Raw genomic sequence first — 27,230 nt, 5'->3', positions numbered from 1 at the left:
CGTAGAAATGGCGCCAATAACATCGGATCTATAGTTTTATGTTTTTCTTTCGGGAATATCAAGCGCACGATTTCACAACATGGAATTGCAACCACTATGGTTGTTAACAAAGTAAATGTTCCATACCACATCACTGAAAGCTGAAAAGGCATCACAAATAAGATAAGAAAACTGAAATAAAATAAAAAACTAAATTCAACGCGATATTTTACCTGTGGATATATTAAGGTTATTAATTATTTTAAACTGTTGTGATTTGGTAGTTCACAGCATCTTACGAATGGTAGTGAATTTTGGCAAAACTGCATTGCTCAATTCATAGCGAGCGTGTAGAAGAATTAAAATATCACAGATATACTTTTATAGGTGCTGCGGTTCTTGAGTTACGTTGTAAAGAGGGCTGAAACAACAACACTTTTGTAAAACGTACATAACTCATTAACAACAATAAATTAAGCAAGTTTGCAAAGTATAGGATTTGTAGAATTAACTTTTGCAAAACATCAAGGTGTTAATTTTTAATAATATATTGATCTAGATAAATGACAATCGATTTTTAGGTTGCTTCGACCAACAATACCTCGTCGACCCTTAAGTTCATTCAAATGGGTCTTGTGACTTTTTTTCAAACTAAGCATGTTTCAGTTTGCTTCTCTTGTTTATCTGGTCTTTTATGATTTCACAATATATTTTCAATCTAGCGCTTTCTTTGCATTAATTCTTGCCACATAGCATGCAATATTTACTTTTATTTGTCAAAAACCTTAATACGTACCCTATACAAGCCAAATGCTTCATCAAGGTTGTCGCTATTGACTGTGGCTCCTACAGCGACCCATATACCTAGAGTCGAACCTGCAATCACGCCTATTAGAGTGCCACTTAAACGATAAAATATTAAAATACAGTAGCATTAGTTTAAAAGACGATTTCAAAGCAATTTATCAATTTAAATTTCAAATGCAAGTGCAAGTTCTAAGAACGCTTAAAGCCATTGTTGTAAAATTTGCTAAGGAGGACACCCACAATATTTGTCAAAATTCTGATATTTACACGATTGTAATGTGCTTCAGTTATCTAACATGCCCTGCACAAATTAAGGCTTCAGTTGCTGCAATTATGATAAAATCCGAAATTTTGAATAAACCTATGGAGTAGTTTTTTTTTAAATACGATCGAAATATTGGCCGAACGCTCATAACACGGTACGTACATGGCGTGCGGAAGGACATCAAAATGATCGACGATTGTTTTTATGGAAATATTACCATATGTGGCGAGAAACACTCCGGTTATCACAACATTATGTCTTATACATTAGAAAAATATTTACCAAGGACAAATCACGTGGGTTTATAGAAAACAAACTCATATTGACCTTAAAACGAATAAAACCGCCGTCTCTCAACACGCGATATTCAAATTTACCGGGTACCGAAATTACCTGTGGCAATGACGTCCCAGTAACACAATGAAGGCTGACGACAATTGAGCACAAACAACCATGACGTCATTGCCACAGGCAATTTCGCGCGGGAATTTTAAATATCGTGTATTGAGAGCCGGCTGATTTTTATGGTTTTGAGTTTGTTTTAAATAAAACCACGTGATTCGTGCTTGATAAATGTTTTTTCTAACATATAAGTTATAATGTTGTTATTGCCGGGGGCCATATCGCTATCAAAGATTCATTTATTTGCGGTCAATAATAATGCTTTCAGTTTCAGCACTTGATAGATGATCGCAATGCATATTATGTTCTTCAATCACTCGTTTTCATAATGCTTTTGCTAAATATCACAATTTCAAACTCTTGGATTTATTGGGTTAGTTAAAGGGTTACTTCTTCCAGGACTGTGATAAATATCAATAAGGCATTTACTAAATGATAGGGATCACAGTCTCAACCAGTGCATAAGGGTCCTGCTAAATCGGCAAATGTTGTGAGTTGCGAGATAAGTATGTTGGTTTAAGCATTAACGAAAAAATACATGTATATATGAAGAGTTTGTTTCCAAAAGGCGCTAAATCCAATAGCTGCCTTGTGTCATATTTTTATGGTATATTTAACATTTTAAAAGTTTAAATGACATTTATCGATTGGAATGGATATGTTTGTAGCTCTAGATTATTTTCTAACTATTTTCAAAATCATTTTATTCCCTTAAAATTCTCCAATGCAAAGTTTTAACATGGCTGCCATCGGATTTAGCTCCTTTTGGAACAAACAAATAATTTTCTTTTATATTTATTATTTTTGTCTTCGCACGTGGGAGGTAGAGATTTGCAATTATTTTTTAAAGATATCCAAAGAATTGTTATAACTATTCTAGTGGTCCAATGTTATTAGATTGGCAAGGATACGGCTACTCTTAGGAATATCTTCAAATGAATTTTACACAAAGCAGCTTTTGGATTTACCGCCTTTTGGAAACAAACTCTTCATATGTCAAATGAAGAAGGCGCGTTTAAACCAAATTGAGTTTTTTAATCCACACCAATACGCGGAGGAGGCCACCGATGGAGAATATCGGAGATTTCACTATAACACACATTAAGTTTACACATGATACAAAACAATGACACACTGGTTTCCAAATGATTTCATTTTCCAAATTTGCAATCGATACATATAGCTATGAACTTACATTTCATTGGCTCTTGTCCACAACATACCCAAAGTGAATACACCCACCAGAGGCGCACCCACTGCTCCAAATATAGTGAAAGCCATGGAGACTAATGTACCCATTTTGTGGCTGCAAAAGCTAAACCCATTGTAATGGCTCCAAACACAGCAGCTTTATACAAAAAATAAGTATATTATACATTATATTATCATGCACAAAAAATTAAAAAACAACAACAAGCAAACAAAGAAACAAGAACAATGTCGCAAAATAAAGAAATTTAATTAAAGAAGGAATAATCAAAGCGATAAAAACCTAATAAAACACAAATACCAAAAATAGAACTGGTACCCACTCACACAACACACCAAATAATATATTAAGATGGCTTACTTAATATTTTTGTTAGAATAATATCATAACTTTTATCGTCATCATCTTCATCGCTGTTATTTTGATGAAGAGCATGTGTGCTTGAGAAAGACTTATATGCGTCTGCCGTTGCTGTATCATCTATACACAATTAGAAAACAAATAATTATTCGCAGAATTTCAGTAAACCGTAACAGTTCTTATCAGTATTGGTATTAGGTTTTCTTCCATATACGTTAAAGTCCCATTCAGTAATCCCAGCCGAAGTGTACAACAAATATCATAAATTTAAAATTCGGCAAAAACGAAGAAAACAGTTGACAAAGTTGTTGTCCCATTGCAATACATGTAGATAATTTATATACTGTCAGTATATAAATTACAGATTCATGTTAATGCCTTATTTCGTCTTAAATACACGGCTTTCGGCTGAACCACTAGCAGGCTATGTTAGCATATCTATGACAATGACAATGACACCAAAATCTGAATTTTGATGATTTTTACGATCGTCCGGATGAGCAAGTCACTGAATTGGCCTTTAATGATTGGATATTTCTATGATTTAATCAATAGCTGTTTAAGTAAGTTGATTTGATTAATTGATTAGATCATTAATTGATAGGTTAGTTGATCGCTTAATTGATTGATTAAATAATTAATTGATTGATTGATTGATTGATTGATTGATTGATTGATTGATTGATGGGTTGATGGATTGTTTACCAACCAGATACTGAGGTGCTAGGGCTAAGAACATCATGAGAAGAGAATGAGATATTGTTTGTTCGTAACTGACGTCTGCGTCGCCACCTCCGTACAGGTTTAATGACATCCACTAGCGTTACGGCAGTTATTGCGTTTAAACCAGAATCTATAGTGCTGATAAAACAGAAAAGTATTTAATAAAGAATAAGGGCGTGTTAAAATCCGTGAACATCCCTACACTCCTCCAAACACACCCCACACGCACACACATATCCACACACAACCCCACACTACACACCCACCACAGTACCACACTCACACAAACTTGGCCAACCATGAAAAATGGACCTAAAAATTGCGACAATGTATGTATGTGCAACAGTAGCGTAGCCAGCGGGTGGGAGGGGGAGGGGTGGGCGGGGGCAGAGTGACAATGAAAGAAAAAAGTGCCCCTCTGAAAAAAATTAAGAGGGGCAAGGAGCCCCTTTTTCACCAAAATTCACCCCGATCATAAGCCAAAATAGAGTAAATGTCACAATATAGCCTTTTTGGAAGCTCGAAGACATGCACAGTCTCTAAAAACAAAACAGGTATATGTATTGTATGAGGCCATTCAAATTCTTTTCGCCGTTGCCCCAAAAATTTTATTTTGCCCCCCCCCCCCCCGACACAAAAAAATGCGGAAAAATTTAGGCTCGCACATAAATACTACTACTTTTGATCAACAATTTTAAATCCCCCGGAAGGTCAGATCTGGTCACGCCACTGGGCCAATTGCACAAAAATATGGGCAAAATAGAATTTTTGGCTTAAGAAGTTCAACGAGTATGCGATTTTCACCAGATTTTATAGGCGGCAGGTGGCATGATGGTCGGAGAGAGCTGGCAAAACCGGTCGGCCGTATGGCATTTTCCATACTCGGTTAGTTTTGCGGGTTCATTATCGAACCCCAACGGTTCCCAATAATCCCATTCAATTACACGGTTGACGATGGAAATTTACTGAATTTAGAGAATGCACGGCGCATACCACCTGGGATTTTCTCCTAAAAAGTCGATATCTGTTGGAATCATGTTACAAGAGCAAAATGAAAATCATGGGTTTTAATGTCTCTATGGTCAGTTTTGATGGTCGGCCTAGCTTACCTTCAGGTATGTCGGCGGCTCTCAAATTGTATTTATACTAAAATGAGCGCAAAGGATGGATCTATGATTAGCTATAGTCGTTTGGACGTAATCTGGCGCGTTTTGTATGGCGGATGAAAAATCTTAGGGGGTTGGTAGTACTAGGGTTTATAAGTTTTTAAACAACCTTAAAGCACCGGCAAAAAGACAGGCAATGAATAAGCCCTGGTAGCCAGGAATGTGTCCGAACTGCTGACTGATAAAGTAAATCAGGATCTGTGATATAAAAAGAGAAAGTAGAAATATTTCATTTAAGTGTAAAAATCGGAATTTTGAAAAAACAACAACAACATAACACACCAGCGTACTTGATCAATGAATGATGCTTACTAGCCAGCATCATAATTGTATATATCTTACAAACAAGGGAAGAGGCTTACCCATCGTATACTGGAACATTAAAACATTACCAACTATTGCACGAGATCAAACTAATGATGCTTAATCGCAAATTTTAATAATGGTCAACTATTATTGGTAAATTGAATGATTAAGGTAGGAAAAACTTTTCCAAACCACCCTTATTTCCGAATTTGCATATGCAAACTTGCTGAATGATGCGCACCGGAGCAGTATTTTTTCACTAAAACATTTTTGGCAAACGCTGTGAGTTTAATAATCTGAGGTGTTAAAATTTGCTACTTAATGTAAAGCTTAGGATGTAACTAACACACAGTGTCATCGCCCCGATATCTTCATGGCAGAAATCGCCATGGTAGGTTGAATCCACAGCCACGCATGGCCATTTTGTTTCGACCTTTGAGACGCATAATGAGCCGAGGGACATCCGACTAAGCCTACTGACAATAGCCTGGGAATCGACCTCTCTGTGTGTGAGTGAGCATGTATACGCCATGATGAAGTCAATGGTCATCTGCTTTTAGACTGCTTCCACGAGTGAGTGGGGCTAGCCTACGCGCTGCGCTATAGTTCGGCACATATAAAATCTTAATTTTTGTAGGTTTTGAGTTCAAGACTCAAGCTTCTTTTTCAAGACGCAAGGGAGATTTTCATCATTTTCTACCCCGGTATCCAAAGATATATCGTCTGAATATCAAATCGTGCATAGCACATTCACGAGTATCGATCCCGGGTATTCATATCAGTGCCTCTGCTGTGTAATGTAATTATTAACCGGGCGATGTCGGTGTGTAACAATTATCAGTATCCATTTGAAAAAGAAATCATAGGCATTGTCTCTTTATACCAGATTTTCCAACACGTTACGGCATGATGCAAGGAGCGTTGCGGAATGAAAGGTATGAATACATTTAAGTAAATTGTGTTTCATTATACTTAGCTAATTATGTTAGCTGACAAATATCACTATTTATCCAAAAATATTTAACACCATTTTTTTACCCGATAATTTGTCAACATTCTGCGAGTCTAAAATTCTTGGAAGTGAAATTTAGCACTGAATGTTAGGCATATGATGTAACATAATAACTATCACCATCTATCAAGAAATAATTATTAACGTTTTAATTTTATCGTATATTTAAAAATTATCCTTGCAATTCATGAATTCTTAACGCGTTGCGGAATGATGCAAGGATTTTTGCAAGGGAATGTCACTTTACAATGGTTCAGGCAGTGCTGAAACATCTATTACTGTAAAGATAGTTTTGTGCAATTTATTTTAACCCAAACTTGTGTATAATATTTTCAAACTGGTACCTTATGAATTAGCCATCATTCCACAACGTTGCGGAATCATGCCACCTTAATTGGTCGTTGCACACTAGCACAAAACGAATGAAGTAAAGGTTTACTTATTTATAAAAAATATTATATGATTCAAAAACATAAATGGCAATAAAATATAGTTTAATACAATACATAAATGTATCATAGATCCTTCACCTATTTCACATATTTCGGTTAATTTAGGTATCACCCCGTTTAGGCATATTTCATTATATTAACGAATTAAACTATGATCCTGTATGGACGGCTTTCTGATTTTCTCGTTTAACTCATATAGAAATACCTGGACCGAGAGACATGTTTGGGCATGGGTGAGTGAGTGAGTGAGTGGTGAGTGAGTGAGTGAGTGAGTGAGTGAGTGAGTGAGTGAGTGAGTGAGTGAGTGAGTGAGTGAGTGAGTGAGTGAGTGAGTGAGTGAGTGAGTGAGTGAGTGAGTGAGTGAGTGAGGAGGAGGAGTCACAGCGTCCGAAATATCCACAGCACGCCGGACACTAGCCTGTAGCTTTTTAGTCGGGCTGGTAATTTTCCTGTCTAGCGGTCCAGTAACAGGCCCAGTATATTTTAATGCTTCAAAATATTGTAAAAGTCAATTTTAAATAATCAGGTGAAATTCCTGCGGCCTAAAAAATCTCTAAAAGTTTAGGCTGGTAACTTTTTACTTATGATTCCCAAATGGTACGATACCTATAATTGAAGACCGAATTAAAAAGACTAGTTTGCGTCTGACGTCCTGTCATGCCATACTGTGCAAGTCAGCAACCGATCACGCTGCGCCTTTGCCCTGATTTCAGACGTAATCTATACTTTTTAATTCGGCCTTCAATTATAAACGGTTTGTAGCATACGTACCTGATCAGGACTGGTGTAGTTCGGGGGTGTGCGTACATCTGGATCATATGCATTATTAGTTGTCATTGGTGATTGGGTAGCAACAACCCCACCTATGATGTAAAAAGAACTCTACTTGAAACCCATGGTTTAGTATTCTATTACCCCCACGACCCATTATTCAAAATCGCGCACTGTGATTTGTTGAAACGCGTCACGTGACAGACCATTAATTAGCGATAAAGTGTCAAGGGCAACGAACTTTATGTTCTTCTGTCATCACAGCGCACAGCAGAGTGCACAGCACACCTGCTTATGTAGGGGAGAATGGAATGTCAGGGGTGTGTTATTGTATATATGTGCATACCTGCTTATAGGGGGGATGGAATGTTAGGTTGTGTTATTGGAATGTGCATACGCTTTGGCTACGTGTATGCGCTCCACCTTGAGGTAAATAACTTGAAATATTTGGGCAAAAAAATTGATATTTTCTCTTTAAATCACACTATTTTGTGGTAATAGAATAGAAATAAAGGGTGCAGCATCATCCTTTACACGCAAATAATGTGTCCTCGGCAGTAAAACGTTTAAATAATGGGTTCGGCTGCGCCTCACCCATTATTTACGTTTTACTGCCTCGGACACATTATTTTCGTGTAAAGGATCATGCATTACCCTTTATTTCTTAATTAGGTGTCAGTCTCATCTAAACATTCGGTTCCGTAAAAACTCGATAGTTAGCATATGTTAGCAATCGAGCGCTTTTAAAACATGCAAACATGAAGAGCCCCATCCACAAACATGTAAAGGGTTTTGAGCAAATCGATAGTTATACGAACAAGTAAACCTACAAATATGTCTCTCAACCTCATTAGCCCAGTTGGTAAAGCGCCAGACTTTGGTACAATTTCATGTTTTCAACAGCGCTCAATAGTATGCACATATGCTAACTATGGAGTAAAATGATTTAATTGGGTGGCAACAACTCTACCTATGATATAAAAAGAACTTTACTTGGAAACCATTGTTTCGTATAATAGGTTGCAGATTCACCTAAACATTCGGTACTTCGTAAAACGATTTGATTGATTGGGTGACAAGAACCCCACCTATGATATAATAAGAACTCTGCTTGAAAACCATATTTTCGTATTGGGTGACAGTCTCACGTAATCTCCCGACGAAATGTCTTTCCGCACCACCTATAACCGCACAAAAGTTAAATGGTAATGATACTACAAATGGAAAACGTATCGAACCTAACTGTCACTAAATATAAACCCTTTAATCAATAATAGTCATAATTGCAGGAACTTGGAACCTCATTTATTACAAAAGAAAGAAAGAAAAAATGTCCTTATTTTGCGATTAATTACACAGTAACATTCCATTGGAAAAAGTGGCGGCGCTGTTTAATGAGGCTCATTATGACATCCTCTTGCTATCAAAACGTTATCATGATCGACTTGCAGTTATCCCGACTGCACTGCTGGTCATCATCAGTAATGTGTGATACAACGCAATTTGGGTTCGGTTGTTATTATTATCTTGGTGTTGTTTTTTTCGGCCGTCCAGATTTCGGGCAATTGTCCATTGAGCCATGAATCTCCTTTGTTCTCAAATTATATCGAACAGATCCCTCGTCAATATTTATATAATATTGAATGGCTTTGAGTGTGATACAAGAATATATTGCACGAGATTTTGGAAGTCGAAATTAAACTATAATGCGCTGATAGGAAATCCCTGTAGTGGGGCTGCATGATATTAACTGAATGGAAGTTATCTCTTTTGGATGGTGGCAAATAACATAATCGCATAATAATTACTAATCCGTTGTAATCGGGGAATACCCTTATTCCTTTTGTATCATAATTCATAATATTGATCATACCAGAACTCGATGAACACATGAGAAACAATCAAAATGGATTCCGAGTTGGTAGGACCACAGTCGGCCATATTCTTGCCCTACGGAGGCTCATCGAAGGGATCAAAGCTAACAACCTTCCTACAATTATTACCTTTATTGACTTTCGAAAGGCTTTTGATACCATCCACAGGGTCAAATTGTTGAAAATCCTGAAAGCTTATGGGGTTCTTGAGCAGCTTGTTAAAGCCATTGCTAATATGTATGCAAAGACAAAAGCAAAAGTGATTTCACCTGATGGAGAAACAGACCTCTTCGAAATACTGGCCGGTGTACTGCAGGGCGACACTCTCGCTCCATATTTATTTGTAGTGATACTGGATTATGCTCTAAGAACAGCAATAGAGGGTAAGGAAGAGGAACTTGGATTCCAACTGGAAAGAAGAACACGTAGTCGTCGCTCTCAGGAAGATTCAAACAGCGCCTACTTACAGCAACAGTGGAATCGATACTGTTCTATGGGTGTGAGGCATGGACAGTCACTTCCAAACTGGCAAAGGAGCTGGATGGCTGATATACCAGGCTGTTGAGGTCAATGTGCAATGTCCACTGGAAACAACACATGACAAACAAAGAGCTGTATGGTGACCTTCCAAAGATCAGAGAGAGAAGGACTCGGTTTGCTGGTCAGTGCTATAAAAGCAAGATAAAACCTGTATATCAACTGGTGCACTGGATTCCGAAGCATGGGAACAGGAAACAAGGAAGGCCTGCCCTAACATATGTCGACATTCTGAAACAAGACACCGGACTTGAAACAACTGACATGACAATAGCAATGCAAGACAGGTTCACCGTTCGACTACACCACTCGACATAGGCAGGTAGGCATTTGTTATGCATCACATGTTTTAAAAAGAGTTCAAATACCCCGGGCGCCATCTGTTGTTATGATTGTCGTCAAGGATTGACGTCATAATTAGCTATTTAAGTACAGCGCCGCCACTTCTTCTATGGGGATTTTGTACAGGTTTTTCATGAGATCGTAAGAAAGTTTATTTCGTAATTTTCCAGCAATGTTTTGATGTTGAAAAGTTGACTAAATCTGATTCAGGTATTATAGATGATAATTAAAGTAATAAATAGGTTTCAAGTTTGTATTATTTACTAAAAATTCAACAATTGTTACTGCGGAAAGACATTTCGTCGGGAGAGTACACATTCGGTATTTCGTAAAATGATTTAATTGATTGAGTGGCAACAACCCCACCTATGATATAAAAAGTAACTCTGCTTGCAACCATGGTTTCGTATAAGGTGACAGTCTCACCTAAACAGTCGGTATTATCGTAAAATGATTTAATTGATTGAGTGGCAACAACCCCGCCTATGATATAAAACGAACACTGCTTGCAAACCATGGTTTTGTATAAGGTGGCAGTCTCACCTAAACATTCGGTATTATCGTAAAATGATTTAATTGATTGAGTGGCAACAACCCCACCTATGATATAAAAAGAACACTGCTTGCAACCATGGTTTTGTATAAGGTGGCATTCTCACCTAACATTCGGTATTTCGTAAAATGATTTAATTGATTGAGTGGCAACAACCCCACCTATGATATAAAACGAACACTGCTTGCAACCATGGTTTTGTATAAGGTGGCAGTCTCACCTAACATTCGGTATTATCGTAAAATGATTTAATTGATTGAGTGGCAACAACCCCACCTATGATATAAAACGAACACTGCTTGCAAACCATGGTTTTGTACTAGGTGACAGTCTCACCTCTCGTTGTAATATGACTCGATTTGACAGACTGATAATAATAACATGTAGTTTACCGTACTTTACACATTACATAATAAATAAGAAAGACTCAATAGACATTTTCACCTAGCTGGAGCATTTTGCATGTACCAGAATCCAAGTGGGTCTCCACAGATGAGCGACCGTTTAAACAATCAAACGAACTCACAAACAAATACAACAAATGCGCCACAAAGTGTTCCCTCGTTTAGGTCTTTCATATCTTACCGTAATAGAACGTATACATTACAAGACCAAGAAAGCATGATAGAAACTTGAGGAAGGTGGTGAAAGGCAAATTCAGCCAAACAGATCTGGAAGACAAGCAAATTGACGTAGACAAAAGTATTATTGGTGTCAGGAGTGAGATCACATATATGCTGCCCTAAGATGGTACTGGCCTTACTCTAGCCTAAAGCCATGATTTCTCCGTGATACGGAAAAACGGAAAAATTCACGGAATTCGGGGTTTGCTCACTGAAATTTGAAAATGCTGCAAAATAGTGAAAAACTGTGTAAAATGTCTAACTTTTGTGTTGATTCGTGTTGGTTAAACTTATTTTGCTTTATTGCTTATGCCGTCACTTTGAACATTTCACTTAGTTGTTTCTTTGCTCATTTTGCATGTATTTTGTCCGTGCAATCCCTTTTGTGCAATGTTCATCGTGTGCCTATTTAATTTTTTTTCATATTTCTTAATGATGTATATTTATAATTATTACACGTATATCAATACAGTATGTATTGGACTCGCTACACTGTGTTTCACGTTGCTAAACGATCATCAGGCGAATGACTACAAACTACGGAGGTTTTCTCTTCTTCCTGGCAGTGTTGCCATGTCGACATTTGCTTATGAATTCAGTCCGTTTGTTTAACGATCTGTTTGGATCGGCTTTTTTATTATTAAGGATTGCCAATTTCTCTTCGAGGCATAGATTACACATGCCCGTTTTGCGCCTAAAAGTATTTGATTTGAGGATGGTTTCCCAGGATATATCATATTTAACATTATTGTCTTTGAGACTCCAAACGTGTTTGGATAATTCGGTTTCGTTCTTGTATTTTTTGTGGGTAAACGACTTAACATGGTTATTATACCTTTCCTTGAATTTGCCACCAGCAAGGCCTACATAGGTTTTACAACCCTTACTGGAGCTGACGTTAGCTTGATACACTACTGCTTCTGACAAGCATTTCCCTTTAGCAATGATGATCGTTTAGCAACGTGAAACACAGTGTAGCGAGTCCAATACATACTGTATTGATATACGTGTAATACTACTGCTCTTTTTCGAAATCGAGCACTCTTTTACAGCTGCAGTTTGTGATAACTTTTTTCGTGTATATATTTATAATTAAATGGGTATTTTTGTTTTTTACGTACACATGTTTTAATTGTAAAGCGCCTTGTGGTCTTTGATGTAATGCGCTATATAAGAATACATTATCATTATTATTATTATTATTATTATTATTATTATTATTATTATTATTATTATTATTATTATTATTATTATTAAAAGTGATAATGTAGTAGTAATCAACCATATCAAACAATCCATTATAGCATTATTGCCTACGATGCAAGATTCTGGCCGATACACACAAGACAATTGATGATGCTTAATTTTAATGGGGATGTTGAGGGGAGACTACAGTAAAAAGGTACATAATAATTATATAAGACAAATTACACTTTTAAAAACATGTTTGTATTCACTTTTTAGTGCTTTATAATGTAAAACGGAAAGTCACGGAATCGTCCAATTTGTAACACGGAATTTACATTTTGTAACACGGAAAAATCATGGCTTTACTCTAGCCCCACTCCACATATCTGCCCTAGCTGACCGCAATTTCTGGCCAAAGCAATTCCCAGGTTGGCCACACTTTGGGTGGTCCTAGTATTTTGAAGGCTGCTGCCAGAGTGTGTCCATTTCTTTTTCGGACACAGTGATTATATCCACTTGAGCAAATAATATTGTTTGAATTATTTACCTGATTAAAGGGGGTATAAGGTTATAAACCATATCGGTTTAGGATATGAATGAAACAATTATTTCTATTATCATTTTGCCAATTAAATACAGCAAACAAGATCGATTTTACTCACGTTGCACAGTGTCAACACCCTGTATTATAAATATTGTTCCATGCTCCGTTAGTGAGCGACGGGCGATTGGTATTTCACCGAACAGAAAAGGAGTCGTATCTGATTGGCTAGAAATCGATCGCTAGATCGCTTATAGGTAAAGTACAAACTCAAAGTGTATTCAATTATATTGAAATGAATATTCTATTATTGACACAGATAAAGAAAGTTTACCTATGCATTGTGTTATAGACTTGTGATTTAATATTCTATACAAGCACCCGGATCTTAGCTGAATGGGCTAAATGTGTTCCTTTACATATGATTGTAATTCTCAAGCAGTTAAATATATCACAATTTTGATGAACGATTTTTAAAAATCGTTACGGATAAAATGCAGTAAAATATATCCACAACAAACAGCAATCGCCGCTAATTAGTGTATTGCATTTCAAGTTAGTGTATTGGAAACAAAACCTGGATTTTACTGACAACAAATCGAATTTTCTTGCAATAGCAACATCATATGGGATACTGAGCATGCGCAAATCGTAATAATGTGTAGAATAGAAACTCTGTGGTATCTCATATGATAGTCACATTGTGTAAATGGTATGCTTAGTCTGAGTCGCTCGGCCTATCTCGAACAAAATCCCCCTAAAAAAGGGTGGACTTTTTTGTTGATCCCCCCTTTTTATGGTCTAATTTTTTTGTTATCCCCCCTTCATGTCCTAAAAAAGAAACCAAAAATATACATCATTAACAGTGGCATAGATTTCTGTGAATCCAGCACCTTCTGCTGACAAAATAGGTTTATGGTACAAATGCCGCGAAGCGCGGAAAAAAAAATTGCCATATTGAAGCTAAACTGGTGAAATATAGTATAAAACTGGAATTAATTTGTGCGAAGCGCAACAAAATTGATACTTTTTATTTTTAAATGACTAAAATATGGGGTTAAATTTGGTTAGAAACCCATATACAGGCGTCAACATTGGGGGGGATGATCGTATGGACCATCCCCCCTAACAATACATTGGGAGGACCCCCCCCCCCATCCCCCGGGATCTATCCCTATGGTCATTAACTCATTTTTAATAGCTAAAAATTACCGTTTGGAGTTATTACTCATTGGAGTCATAGTGTTACACCCAAATTGTAAAGTGCGCACATTTTGTTGATTTGTAGCTTGAGATTATAAAATAGAATACTTAACATTCATTTTGGAATGTACATGCCTTCTCGTACATTTTACCCCGTAATTTTACCCTCAAAATTTTTTTGATTCCCCTATTAAGGACTGATTTTTTTTATCACCCTTTTAGGACCCAAAATTTTTTGATCCCACAATATCCCCCCACCAAAGTATTTATGAACACTCCCTACGGATGATGACGCTGTGCGTTGTAGATAGGATTTGTGGCTTCTCTGAGATGTTTACCACACATTTGACATTAAGTAAGGAATATTACTTCATGAAGTGCCAAGACTAACGGAGATGGTGTCAAATAACTTTTACTAGAAAATTTCCTTTCTATGAGTTTTCATTATGATACTCATAATGTAGTGACTTAGCCTGGAATGGCGGATTTTAGGAGACTGAATTTGAGTTTTGTGGGGGTAAATTTCTGAACTTCTGAACATTGTTCAGATATTATCATCATTGACATTTGAGGTGATATGTTCTGAACCTAAATACTATGATTTTTTCTCACATGATAGAGAATAGTAGTGGATATTGACCTGAGCATAGTAGCAAAACATGATATATCATGTACTATGATCAAATCTCACATGATCACAAGAGGTTAAGGGTAAACATAAGATAATCATGATAATGCAACATACAGGTTTTTAAACCCCATAAAAAACCCGTTATCATACGATTTAAACTCGGATAGACCCCCAATAATATAAGGGATATCCCGGGTTTACGCCGTTGTCTCCAGATAAGAAACATAACGGGCCTTATCTTGGGAGTTTACAACCCTAATTAAACCACGGAGAAGGCCTAATAGATGACACATGTTATAGAGTATGAGCCAGACCCTCTCAAATGAGGTTTTGTACCAAATGTTGGAAAAGAACCAGTGATAGTTGACATCATGGGGTAGACACAAATGCAACATAGCAATTGTGATCGGAGTCGCTTTTGGCGGGAAAATGCCATCGAACTTTTCACAGGGTCCAATTTTAAACTTACACACATTGTGCTAAACATCATGCCAATGTATTTATCTAGTCAAAGGGCTTCAGAAAATGTATGGTGTGTTTTTTTTGCCCTATAAGAGTCAAAAAATATATAAAAATGCTCCGATTTCAAGTACCATTGAGGCCTATTGACCTTGATTTATTTGTATGCATTTTGGTAACACCTCTTTTGTTAAAATCGAAGCATTTCAATATTTTATACCCCATATAGCCAAAAAATATGGCCTTTGACCTTTTTGGGTTATATCCCAATTCAAATATTGCAGGATACTTTTACCCTACATATACTTACACTTGAGCATCTTTGATAGTTCTTGCCGCAAGAATTCTTTGCACTGATGTTTGGCTAACAGCCCACTGGGCTAGTGAGTTGATAAATCCACCCATCACGCATGAGACGAATGACATGCGCGCTGTTAGGTCTTTTGGAAAGCTGGAAAGGAAAAATTATCATCATCATCATCACCATCATCATCATCATCCATCATCATCTTCATCATCATCATCATCATCATCATCATCATCATCATCATCATCATCATCATCATCATCATCATCATCATCATCACCATTATATTTGGATGTATTCAACAAAAAAGAAAAACAGTAGCAAGTTAAGTAATTTTAAGGAGCATTACAATTATGTCATCGTCATTTTTTAAATCATCTTCACCATTACTTTTATGTTGAATGTTATTGTTAATCGTTCACAATCATAATTTAGAGTAATTTCACGGTTAAGGAATCGGATAGCAACATCTGCACAGTATTTTTGTGGGATATGAGAACATATCAGACACATTAAATCGCATTCTGAATTCAAGTACTGTCCTTCTGATATCAGATAATTTAGATTTTTCGAAATTCTCGGTATGATACAAATTTTATGGCAAGTTATTGACAATTTTTATTTTTGACATTTAATTATCCTCGAAGCAAATTTTAAAAATCTACTGTAATGTAGTTGAAGTGTAGGGAGGAATAGCAAAATTATTATACAGGGGATTCCGAATTTATGTTATCAAAAACAACATTTTGAGAGTATTTGCCGAAGGAAAAGAATATTTATCGTTATGTTTACAATATAATACAACAAGATTTTGTTACACAGTTTTGCGTTGCTTACCGCTTTTGTATTCAAATATACAGGAAGACACCCGCTATGTAGAAGGTTAATTCGAGACTTACTCTCTACAGGCTGTTATGACAGCGCGGAGGTGATCACGTGCGTATTTATAAATACGTATTTATAAATGTGACCGTACACCACGAATGAGCCGTAAAATGTCCTCAATTGTATTCTGAGTTACAGTGTAAAATGGGCATGAAGGTCGTATTCATAAGTACCTCAATTTGGTGCTATGTGTACCTCATTTAATGAGATACACGTAGCACCAAATTGAAATACCTATGAATATGACCTTCATGCCCATTTTACACTGTAACTCAGAATACAATTGAGGACATTTACGGCTCATTCGTGTGTACGGTCACAAATATAGTCGCAGCCTACTATTTTTGAATATGTGTCTGACAAGTTCTCCTCCATCGGCCATCGGGACAGTAAGGTCGATGATAACAACCGATTTTGTCCTTTTAGAATAGATAGTGATATCTAGGACGCTTTGCTGTTTCTGTAATTTGAGGAGGGAAAACTATTTGGTTGTGTTCCTCAATCTACATCCATCAGGAGTTCACAGTCATTGGCCTTCTGTACAATTCTGCTTACATCTCTCTTTGGGATAGGCAAAACTGGGCTCCGGTAGGTTGTACTATCTTCAGTGCGGAATCTAACTCTAGAAGTCTTTTGGCGTGCAGTGTTTCTTCTGATTTACCACTTCGATGAAGGGCCGTAAGCCATCTACTATCGACTTCAGGGTTCTACTATCGACTTCATCTACTATCGACAAGGCCCACACACTCCTCCGTCTATAGGCAACATTGGGTCGTAAGCCAAGCATTGGAATTTATGTCCCACTTGTCTCTGTGTCTTGTTTGGGACAAACCTCTTCATGACGTGTTATCTACATTAATTGGCTTGGCCTTGGTTCTAGTCCACTTCAGAAAGTCATTGACGATATGTATCAGCTTCTGACAGTCTTCAGGGTTCATAGCAATCAGAGTAGGGTCATCTGTATAGGCTTTGGCAGATGACTTGATGGATGTACCTTCATGCGCAGTACCCAAAGGTGACTATTGTTCAAGAAGATCCAAGCAAAGATTGAATACTGCTATGATGAGAATGCATGACAGTGGATATCCGTGGAATACTTCAATACCACATTGTATCCAATCGGTTGTCCATTCACTTGTCTTCACTCGTATTTAGCTCTCGTCATAGTACTTGAAGATCATCTTTCTGATATGGTCGGGATATGGTACCATTCTAGTGTGAACTTGAAGTTGTGTGGCACCGTACCATACGTATTTTGTAGGTCAAGCCATGTTGTTACTATTGGTTTTCCATTCTAGCATCTTCTATCTCCGTTAGTGCCTCTGTGTGTTTTACATATCCAGATAACCTCTACATGAAGCCTTTCTGAATGGACTTGTCGATACCGGTATATTCATTTTAGTCAGGAAGGTGATTGAGTTAGCAGAACCAATACAAGGTTAACACATGAGTAATTGGTCTGAAGTTAGCGGTTTCAGCTGTGTTTTGATTTTAGAAATGAGTCTGCCTATTTTCCAGCTCATCGGTATGTTGCCCGTTTTCCAGATATTGCATATTAATACGTGGAGGAGCTCTATTGTTTTAGGGTACTGCTCCCACACTAGGTAAGGAAAGAGATTTTTACCTGGAGCACTGGAAATGCTTCGTTTCATTAAATATGACAATCGCATGCTACTTGAGCAAATATTAATAAAATTTTAAGTACTTCTGGAGAGGGGCTATAGCCAAAACAGAAAACTTGTAGTTTCTTATTCATAATTACCAATAAAACTGACATCTATTTTTAATAATTTGACATTTGACTTTTTTTGCATATAGGCCTAACTGGAAAACAATAACTAGCAAAGGAAATGCTACAAAATCAGTGGCAATTGCGCTGTTGTTGTATATAAGTAATAAGTATTAGGCCTATAGGTAATAATAAATGAGTCATCAATACTACTGACCTCTTCCATAATGCAAAGGTGTTTTACGATTGAGTGACTCTATCTATTCATTTACGCAACTGATATGGAACATAGATAGAAGTTCAACAGCATGCATTTCAACACTCACCTGAATACTACACGCAAATTAGTTTTGAGGTAGATTTATCCTGTGGCTGCCTTTTGAACTAATTATTTATGTAAAGAAATATATACCTTGGTCAAATTTATTAGGGATGGCACCAATTACAGTAATTTTGTATTAAAATCACTACATCAGCTCATTCAAAAATGAAATTATGTGCAGTCAAAATATAAAATAGAACTATTAATAACACATTTGATTTTTCAAAAAATCCACCAAGCAGCACATGGCGTTTATTGCGTTTTGAGCCTGAACTCGTCATAATTTAGATGATTTCAACCGTGGTATCAACTTTGGGACACCTGCCAAAATGAAATCACCAATAACGCTAATTACATTTTACCTGATTGCTTATATTTTGCGAACAGTTAATGGAGATCATTAATCAAACTGTTTTGACAGCTATATTAACAATACATTTCTATACACGTTTTAACCCTAGCCTTACTATAAAGAGAGATCCTGCAAATGTTTATTCTTATCCGATGTACTAAAACAATCAAATGATCTATATAGGGCGGTTTCTTGCAGCTCGGCTAGAGGCACATTTACTTATATTTCAACTTCGATTGTATCCTAAAACTCACAGACACCTTATTTTTGTTTATCTTTTCTTAAATACAGACTGCGTAAACAAAATGTCAACAAATTAAGTCAACAAATGGACCTAATTCCCTATAAAGTTATATTTGAACTATGTGTCTATCAGTGCTTGCACCTAAACAAGTTAAATAAAATGCCTATACATTTAGCAAACATTGTGACATTGGTAGGGAGAACGTTGGTAGTTTGTATATTGGTATTACTATTGAGGAGACCCGTGTAACTATGCATATTGACTTAGAAATATAGATGGGGGGTTAACCAACTGTTTGAAAAGGGTGTAATTTAATTCATCAATAATTCTTTTATTCAAATGGCTATTCCCTTTCTTAGTATGTTCATATTTCTTAGATATGTACAGAGTGCATTTACAGGGATTCCGATGCTGTTTTGACTAGTTAAATCTAAACGAATATGTAACTGCCAATAAGTACTAAAATTGTCGATGTCACATGCCTATTGACAAAATTTGACAAAAGAAGAATGTTTTGTACGATGTCAACCTTGGTATATTAAAGTTAATTAAATTTTTGCTGTTTATGAATACACATAATAGGAACGAAATTACTGTTCAGAGTCAAAGGTTTGAACCTTATTCTTCTTTCTCCGCTTGATAACACCCATACAATTGTAAATCACGCGATACCATACCATTTTGAATAGTGACACGTAAGCAAAGTAATATCAGATCAATTCAGTCCCAGGCACAATTCTTGTCTTGTAAAATAATGGTCTTGCCTGCATGGTACTGCTTAACACCTAGGATAGTGAACCAACAAGCAGGGTTGTGTGCTTTGGGTGCTATAAGCAGTGGCGGATATAAGCACAAATCATAAACCAAAAATAACACTATATTAACTATGCTATTTAGTTAGATTAGAGTTGGATACTTGATTTTAAAAACTCTTAAATTTACTTATTTTTTCTAATTTAAACACATACAATAATGTATAAAATGTGTTTAAAACTGTAATACAATGCCTTAATATATAAACACAGCCAAAATAAAAAGTCTCCACTAGTTCCACCCCCATTTAATCAGACTCTGATTAAATGGGGATGGAACTAGGGGGGACTTTTAATTTGGCTGTGTTTAGTAAAAATTTAAGTTGTAGGCCTCATGTCGGTTTTTCTCTTCAGGCACACACAAACGATGCATCAGATTGCTGGTATGCATGTGTGTCAATCCAGGGGGGGGGACATGTCCCTCCACATTTTGGGATATGAAACTCAAATACAAAGCGTACACTTTTGGAAATTCTTTAATGTATTATGATTCTTGAGACACTCATTACATCATAACTCAAGAACCGCAACACCTACAAAAGTGTAACTGTAATGTTTGACTTTTCCGTCAAACCCGCTTCAAAATATATATAAAAAGCAAGGAATCTGTGTAGGATGAGGAATTAGCACAAAAGATAATGCGGCACACTAACATGCCAGACAGAGGCTGCATATTCACATGTTGGGCGAACATAACCAATATTAAAAAAGACTAGGTCACGAGTTGGAACACCAAAGCGTTTGAGACGTGAGAGCAGGTACAACCTTCGACTGCTTTTTGATACCATATTGTTCACCAAGATTGGACTGGACAGTCAGCTCCAGAAACTTAGAGACACCATCCCAGCAATTTGAATACTAGGAGGGTCATGAGGTTCCCTCATGGAGCAAACCTGTATTACATTTTACTTACTCGGATTGAGCTTACGATGATGGCCTTTTGCCCAAGCATCCAAGTCCTGAACATCAGATCCAATCTGGCGGACTTGTTTAACAGGAAGAGCCTCTCCAAGGGTGAGATCATCGACATACTTAAAGCTTTTAGTCAGAGACTCCTCAGAAGCATTATTGATTACACCAAGAAATGTGATGGGGCCAAGCTTAATGCCCTGTGGGGCACCACATGAGGGATTTTTCCATTTCATACCCATTCAATTCTTAAAGGTGTATCTTTCCATTAATTCCCTAATCTAGACAATGAAAACGATCCAATCATTTTTTGCGTACACTACAACGGGCCAGGTGGATTCACTTTATCATAGTAAAAAAAATATTTAAAGAAATCAAAGACTTTTTTGAGTAAAAATTGTAGTATAATGAATGACTGACGTAATTTTAAACAATGGAAAAAAAACGTAAAAATTGTGATCCATCACAAAATAATCCTTTTATATCAATTCTAGTTTTAAAGTACGTCGAAAACGGTTCAAAACACGAACCATGGCCTTTTTTAAAAATAAAAAGCTGTGCAAACGTTGCTATCCGATTCATTAATATTTAGGCCCCACGGTTAGTTTGGTCCGATAGCGATAACGGTACCGCGATCGGAGCCGACGTCTTTTTCTATCTTACCCTGTATCGAGAATAGTCACAAACATTTGCATAGTTCTAGTGTTTTTACTTAAATAAACAAAATAATAGCACCATATAAATAATCAGTGTGCAATAGAAAGAGCCTTTGTGCTCCGATAGTTCTACAGGAATCATTAGATTTCACTGCCTGAACAGAATTGACCACAACCTGAAATCCCTCCAGAGGTTATAGCAATGAGGTGACCTGGTTATAATGATGTCATTATAGCTAGAGGCACTGTATAACACAGATGGGTCAATGAGATACATACTATGACCGTGTGTGGTATTTAGTTCCCAGGAAGTGAATTTTGCCTAAGACAAAGATTTGTGGTTAAATGTTGGCAGGAGTTAAAAGGTAGTAAACCCTAATGCAATGTAAACGTGATATGTTAAGCTTACTAGAAAACGTTCATCCTGTCCTCCTGAATGTTAAATTCCCATACATAAGTAAACCCACCAGCTTCAATACATCCCATCGATAGAACGGAAATCATCGTACCAAATATCACTACAAACATGAAGACGTCAGTCCAAATGACACCAGCAAGGCCACCCTAAAATAATGGTATTAACAAGTTGAAAAGATTAAAAACATATGGCACAGACGACAAGCAAAATAAATAAAAACAAGAAAAAGTGTCCACCCCCTAAAATAGCTTAAAATAATGACCTTGAACAGATTTTAGAAGGTAGGGTATAGATGAAAACAAAATAGAAAATTTCGAAATAACAAAGACGGTTTTTTTGTATAATGTCAAGTAATAATATTAAGAAACAAACAATAATTAAACAATTACCGCTTGCGCTTTTCACACATAAACATGATAAAATCTTGCCGTTAGCGAAATAAAATCAAAGATTCCCGCTTATGCTTTAATTCAAAGAGTTAGCGAACAGAATAAAACACGCATTCCCACGTTCACAGATGAAAGAAATCAAAGGATTAAGTGTATATACAAGACTTCCTCATATTCATAGATTTATATTTAACAAAAGGCAGAGGTTTGATGCCATATATATGTGGTTCATGATCATGCCTACTTCATAAACATGGATACGATCATTCAACAGCTATTTTAAAATTGAGCATTTAACCCAACATAGAATTCGAGTCAAGCTCTGTCTGCATAAAGTATTATTATTACTAGCAAGGTCACGACCTTATTTTAGTAACAATATGCTATTTAAATAAGAATTGGACACATGCTTATGAGCAATTGTCCCACACTGATTTCTATTATCCTTGATGATGTCGTGACCTTCCTAGAGGGCGCTAACAATATCTGTATAGCTTGACTGGAAAAAATGCCAAAATCAAGGCCTCAGGTGCTGTAGTTGTGACAAAATTAGATTTTGAAGTACATCGTTTAAATATTACGATTGAACTTATAGTACATGGCGTATAGGAAGGAAATAACACATGAAAAGAGCCGTGATCAGTCATGATCGACAGAGTGTCACGCTTTATTTTTGGCGACATATTATGCTTGCTAAAAATAACTGGTGATTGGTGTTGATTTTGTTTTTGTTTTTATTTGCCTCATGGACATATCTGGCAATGAAACTATAACATTTAATGGAAAGGAAATTCAATTTTATTTTTTATGAAAATGTTCCAATATTGTTTGAATATGCCCCTTTGCACAGAGTTGGATGGGACAAATCTTTCCTTTTCGTGTTTCGGATGACATGAAATATTACTTTATTGTCCAAAGGTACCATAAAATGGTCAAGCTTGTTCTTATTTAGTTATAATGCACGAAACAGAAATCTTACCAGTGCCGTATATACTGTACTCAATATTCCTGTTATAAGAATCGTCTTCCATACCTCAAGATTGGTAACTGAAATTAATAACAGGCATTTGATGTCAGTTTTTTCCGTCTCTTTCAATAGCTTTCAATTTGTATTGCTTATATATTAAGAAACGAAATCAACGTAAATCAAGATAGACAAACTAGAAAAAACTAACAGTAAAAGTGTCCCGGGAAAAATGTGTAACTTATATAATTACAAGACATAAAGCATTCAAGTAGTTTAAATATTGAAATACCTTACCTCTCTTTTTAGCAATAATGTATTCAGCTTTTAAAAATGAAGAGATTACCAAATAAAAAATATGAAATATGTTTTAAATATTTGGTTACAGGCAGCCCGTCACCCATATTTAAAGTTAGAGTCGTTCCCGACGCTCCATCACCAGATCATTTTATATACAATAATATTGCTTTTACATACAGCCCGTCACCCAATTTCATATAATGCTCACCTCCTTGATAACCGACTTTTCTTGTGAAACTATGCTGTCAAGGAATAAACTGCTTTACATCATAAATGAGTAGCAACAGAGGGGGCTATCACGCTGCATTAAATTGCCTTATATTAGCACTTACATACATTTTGTGTGTAAGTGCTTAATATTATCACTTTAGTATGCTGACTAAACCATTGAACTTGTAAACTTCTCCTTGTTGGTGAGCCATGCGGACAGAGTACGTTGACAGTTGCGGAGCAACGGGGGAGGGGGTCACTCAAATAATATTTTGCCGTTCAATTTGATACCCAAGACAGGACAAAAAAATTACCGATATTTGCTCCGCCAAAAATTCCTCTTTTCCTTTCCCAATTACCTAGCCCCTCAAATGATAATAACATCTGTATAGGTTCAAAAATTTACCTCATTTGTTTGGCTCGAAATGAAAAGGGAACAATGTGCTAGTGAACACTAAAATGGAAATCAATTCTTTATGTAAATCACATATTATTGCTTCAAGTGCACCCCGATCCCCGAGGACATTCTTCTCTTACCTGTTTCGATTGCAATAGCAGGTGAATAGGACACAATTGCCATATATAACGCCGTCTGTAAGAAAAACACCATGGCTCCAAATATACGGATGATGAGACCAAATCGGCGGTCCAGGTACTGCGTAGAAATATATAATGTTTAACCGTTTTAATATGTAAAAATTGTGATGGATATAATTCATAAGCTAGAAATGACAATCAATGATTTTTAGTGCACAAAACAAACAAATTTGATCAGAACCTTTCAAATTGTACATATCCAATATTAAAAACATGTGAGCTTTGTGTAATAAAACAGGGCTAGCAGCGTATTTGAAGCATAAACTTAGCTGCTGCCACACAAGAGGCTGCATACGGAGCATTGTAAAATCAGGATATTGCTATGAAGACTAGTTGAAATGACGTCATTTGACAACTTGGCGGATTTCATTGAAAATAATTGCAGAAACTTGCTGCTACCACTAGCATAGGCTACGTAAAATGAAGCATATTGATATCAAGACTTATGTTCAAATTCAGTGACGTCACTTCACTGTCCTCAGATCGATTTACGTAGGTGCTACTCCAATTGGACAAATTCAATAACCATGATCCCTTTATGTTTTGATCATAATACCCATGTCATCGTGTAAGTGTCAATGGCTATCCCAAGCGTCGGTTAACTGCTTGCATTCGTGTATCAAGCAGGGTTCCCCGAATTTGGCAATCTCAATTAAGGTATAATCAAAGGTATAAGCAAAGAACAAATTAAAAATACTAGTTTACGTCCGACGGCAGGGCAAAAGCGCTGTGTGATTGGTTGCTGACTTGCGCAGTACAGCATTTTCGATCTAGTTGACAGTGCGTCATACGCAACCTAGTCTTTTTAATTCGGTCTTGACGTATAGACAAATCCAATTGCACGCATTACTACACCTCAATGGCAGCCATTGACGTGGGCCATCCCACCTGAAATGTGAAATAATACAGGATTTTCGGGATCACCCGTGTGACAAAAGAATGCTGAAAGTTTACAATGCAATACAATATAAGATTGATTTTGAAGCAGCATTTTCCACCCAGTTGGGGCAGTTACAACATCAGTTTAGTGCGGATGGCTCCTAGCAATGGCGGTATGAATTCTGACCATCACTTGGCTCGTCGGATAAAAAGAAAGTTGGATAAAAAAAGTGATATCATGATGTGTACATGTTCCAATATCAGGTTTTTTGATTAAAGGCAAAATATCTCACCTCATACACGCTTGTAATCTCCAGATTATAAAACATTGGTACAAAGAACAATGCAATAGTAGGATAGAGCAGGAAGTTGCTAAAGATGACTGCAAAGTATAAACCTCCATTGACATATGTTTCTGCAGGATCTCCTAACAGTGTAATGGGAGACAGGAAAGACGCAAGGAGCGTCATTGCAACAGGGACGCTAAACACGTTGCGATCGGCAAGAAGGTATCTGTTAAAGTAGAAAGAGTATTTTATTTAAGTTTCTTTGAAAACCACTACTTTTGATATTACCATTTTACGTCGCCATTTCATCAAACAGTTATTCTAAAATTTGTTATGTGTTATATATCAAAATTATGTTATTCTAAAACCGTTGAAGTTTGATTATACACTTCACTGTAAATATGTTGTTTTCAATTTGTAATTGGTTGCTAACTTTCTTTTTTGAGCGGGCTTTCAAACACGTATTATAGTTTCGCCAGTCTCGTTTTTCACGTGACGCGTGGTCTATACTGCCTGAAAATCACTAGATGATTTATAGAGCACCATACGTATTCCCATGCACTGCTCAGAATCTTTATATAAACGTCTACCAAACAGTAATTACCCCACTCGTTAGTATAAGATAATAACTCAAAATCTATGCATCAAAATTTAAAATTGAAATAGCAAATGAAAACTCAATTTTTGTTCTGCAAATTTTGATGCCTCATTTGTATTGATAGCCCAAAATGTGTTGCCATGGTGATCCTTAGAATAAAAAAGACCCCCATTCATAAGTTGCACCTAAGCCCCTCATCATTGACCAGTCATGTAGAGAATGTAATGGTACACCGACTTGAGTAGCTCTTTAGTGCAACTTTTGAAAATGCATTATTTTCATTCAAGCAGTCACCATGACCACAAATTTTACACTATCCAATCAAAATTTGCAGAATTAATCTGGGTTTGTTTTTGCTCTATCAGTTTTTTATATCGTAATAAAAGGGTGGGGGTAGGCGTTTATAATTTACTTATAGGGATTAGACCCAAAGAGTAACGACTCCGCCAAGTGTTCATCGCTCAGGGATGGAGTATAAATTTTGCTTTACGCGTGGATTAAAGAAATGTGCCCAGCAAAGAACTTACTGTCTTGTAGATCGTTGTCCTCCTTTAGCGAAACCATGATAAAGTCCCGTCAAGACAGAAACGGCTAAAAATAATGAAAACACTACATAATCCCACGTATCCAATGGATAGACGTCACCAGATGCCATAGTTCCAATTTACTTGATAATGTTTCTACCAATACTTTCAAACTAGCAACTGTGATGTATCATTGGTGGTGTTGGTAGTACCCAATAAAAGCAGAAGATCCGCTAACTGTACCATTTGAAATGAAATACAAGAGTGTAATCAACACATGAGTAAGAAAATGGGCTATTCCTGTTGAAATCCATACACCACCTGAATGCACGAGAGTATCCATTCAGGTAACCCCAGTTTTGATTTACACTCCTTACGCGGACGAATCAGGTATAGTCTTCCATAGGGGTACATGGATTTCAACTGGAATAGCCCTTTGTATCA

The 27,230-nt window shown here is 36.6% G+C and overlaps 2 protein-coding genes across 2 annotated transcripts; both read right to left on the bottom strand.

Moving 5' to 3' along the window:
- LOC140145818 (sodium-dependent multivitamin transporter-like) lies at positions 1–23,500 on the bottom strand. The gene is made up of 11 exons (XM_072167496.1): positions 23,407–23,500; positions 22,030–22,184; positions 15,715–15,855; positions 11,345–11,430; positions 7,454–7,545; positions 5,022–5,110; positions 3,733–3,884; positions 3,024–3,143; positions 2,649–2,801; positions 776–881; positions 1–140 (listed from the first exon to the last, which is right to left on the bottom strand). Exons 2-9 carry the CDS (start codon positions 22,146–22,148, stop codon positions 2,740–2,742), a joined length of 861 nt encoding a protein of 286 aa, XP_072023597.1. The 5' UTR covers positions 22,149–22,184; positions 23,407–23,500; the 3' UTR covers positions 1–140; positions 776–881; positions 2,649–2,739.
- An 826-nt stretch (positions 23,501–24,326) lies between these two features.
- Positions 24,327–27,017, bottom strand: LOC140172676 (sodium-coupled monocarboxylate transporter 1-like). The gene is made up of 3 exons (XM_072195811.1): positions 26,790–27,017; positions 25,671–25,890; positions 24,327–24,556 (listed from the first exon to the last, which is right to left on the bottom strand). Exons 1-3 carry the CDS (start codon positions 26,915–26,917, stop codon positions 24,392–24,394), a joined length of 513 nt encoding a protein of 170 aa, XP_072051912.1. The 5' UTR covers positions 26,918–27,017; the 3' UTR covers positions 24,327–24,391.
- Between the last annotated feature and the right edge of the window lie 213 nt (positions 27,018–27,230).

The sequence above is a fragment of the Amphiura filiformis genome, chromosome 2, assembly GCF_039555335.1.
Source record: "Amphiura filiformis chromosome 2, Afil_fr2py, whole genome shotgun sequence".
NCBI classification, from domain to species: domain Eukaryota; kingdom Metazoa; phylum Echinodermata; class Ophiuroidea; order Amphilepidida; family Amphiuridae; genus Amphiura; species Amphiura filiformis.
Note: the sequence above shows the minus strand (reverse complement) of the source record. Positions and strands in the feature narration are given on the sequence as shown.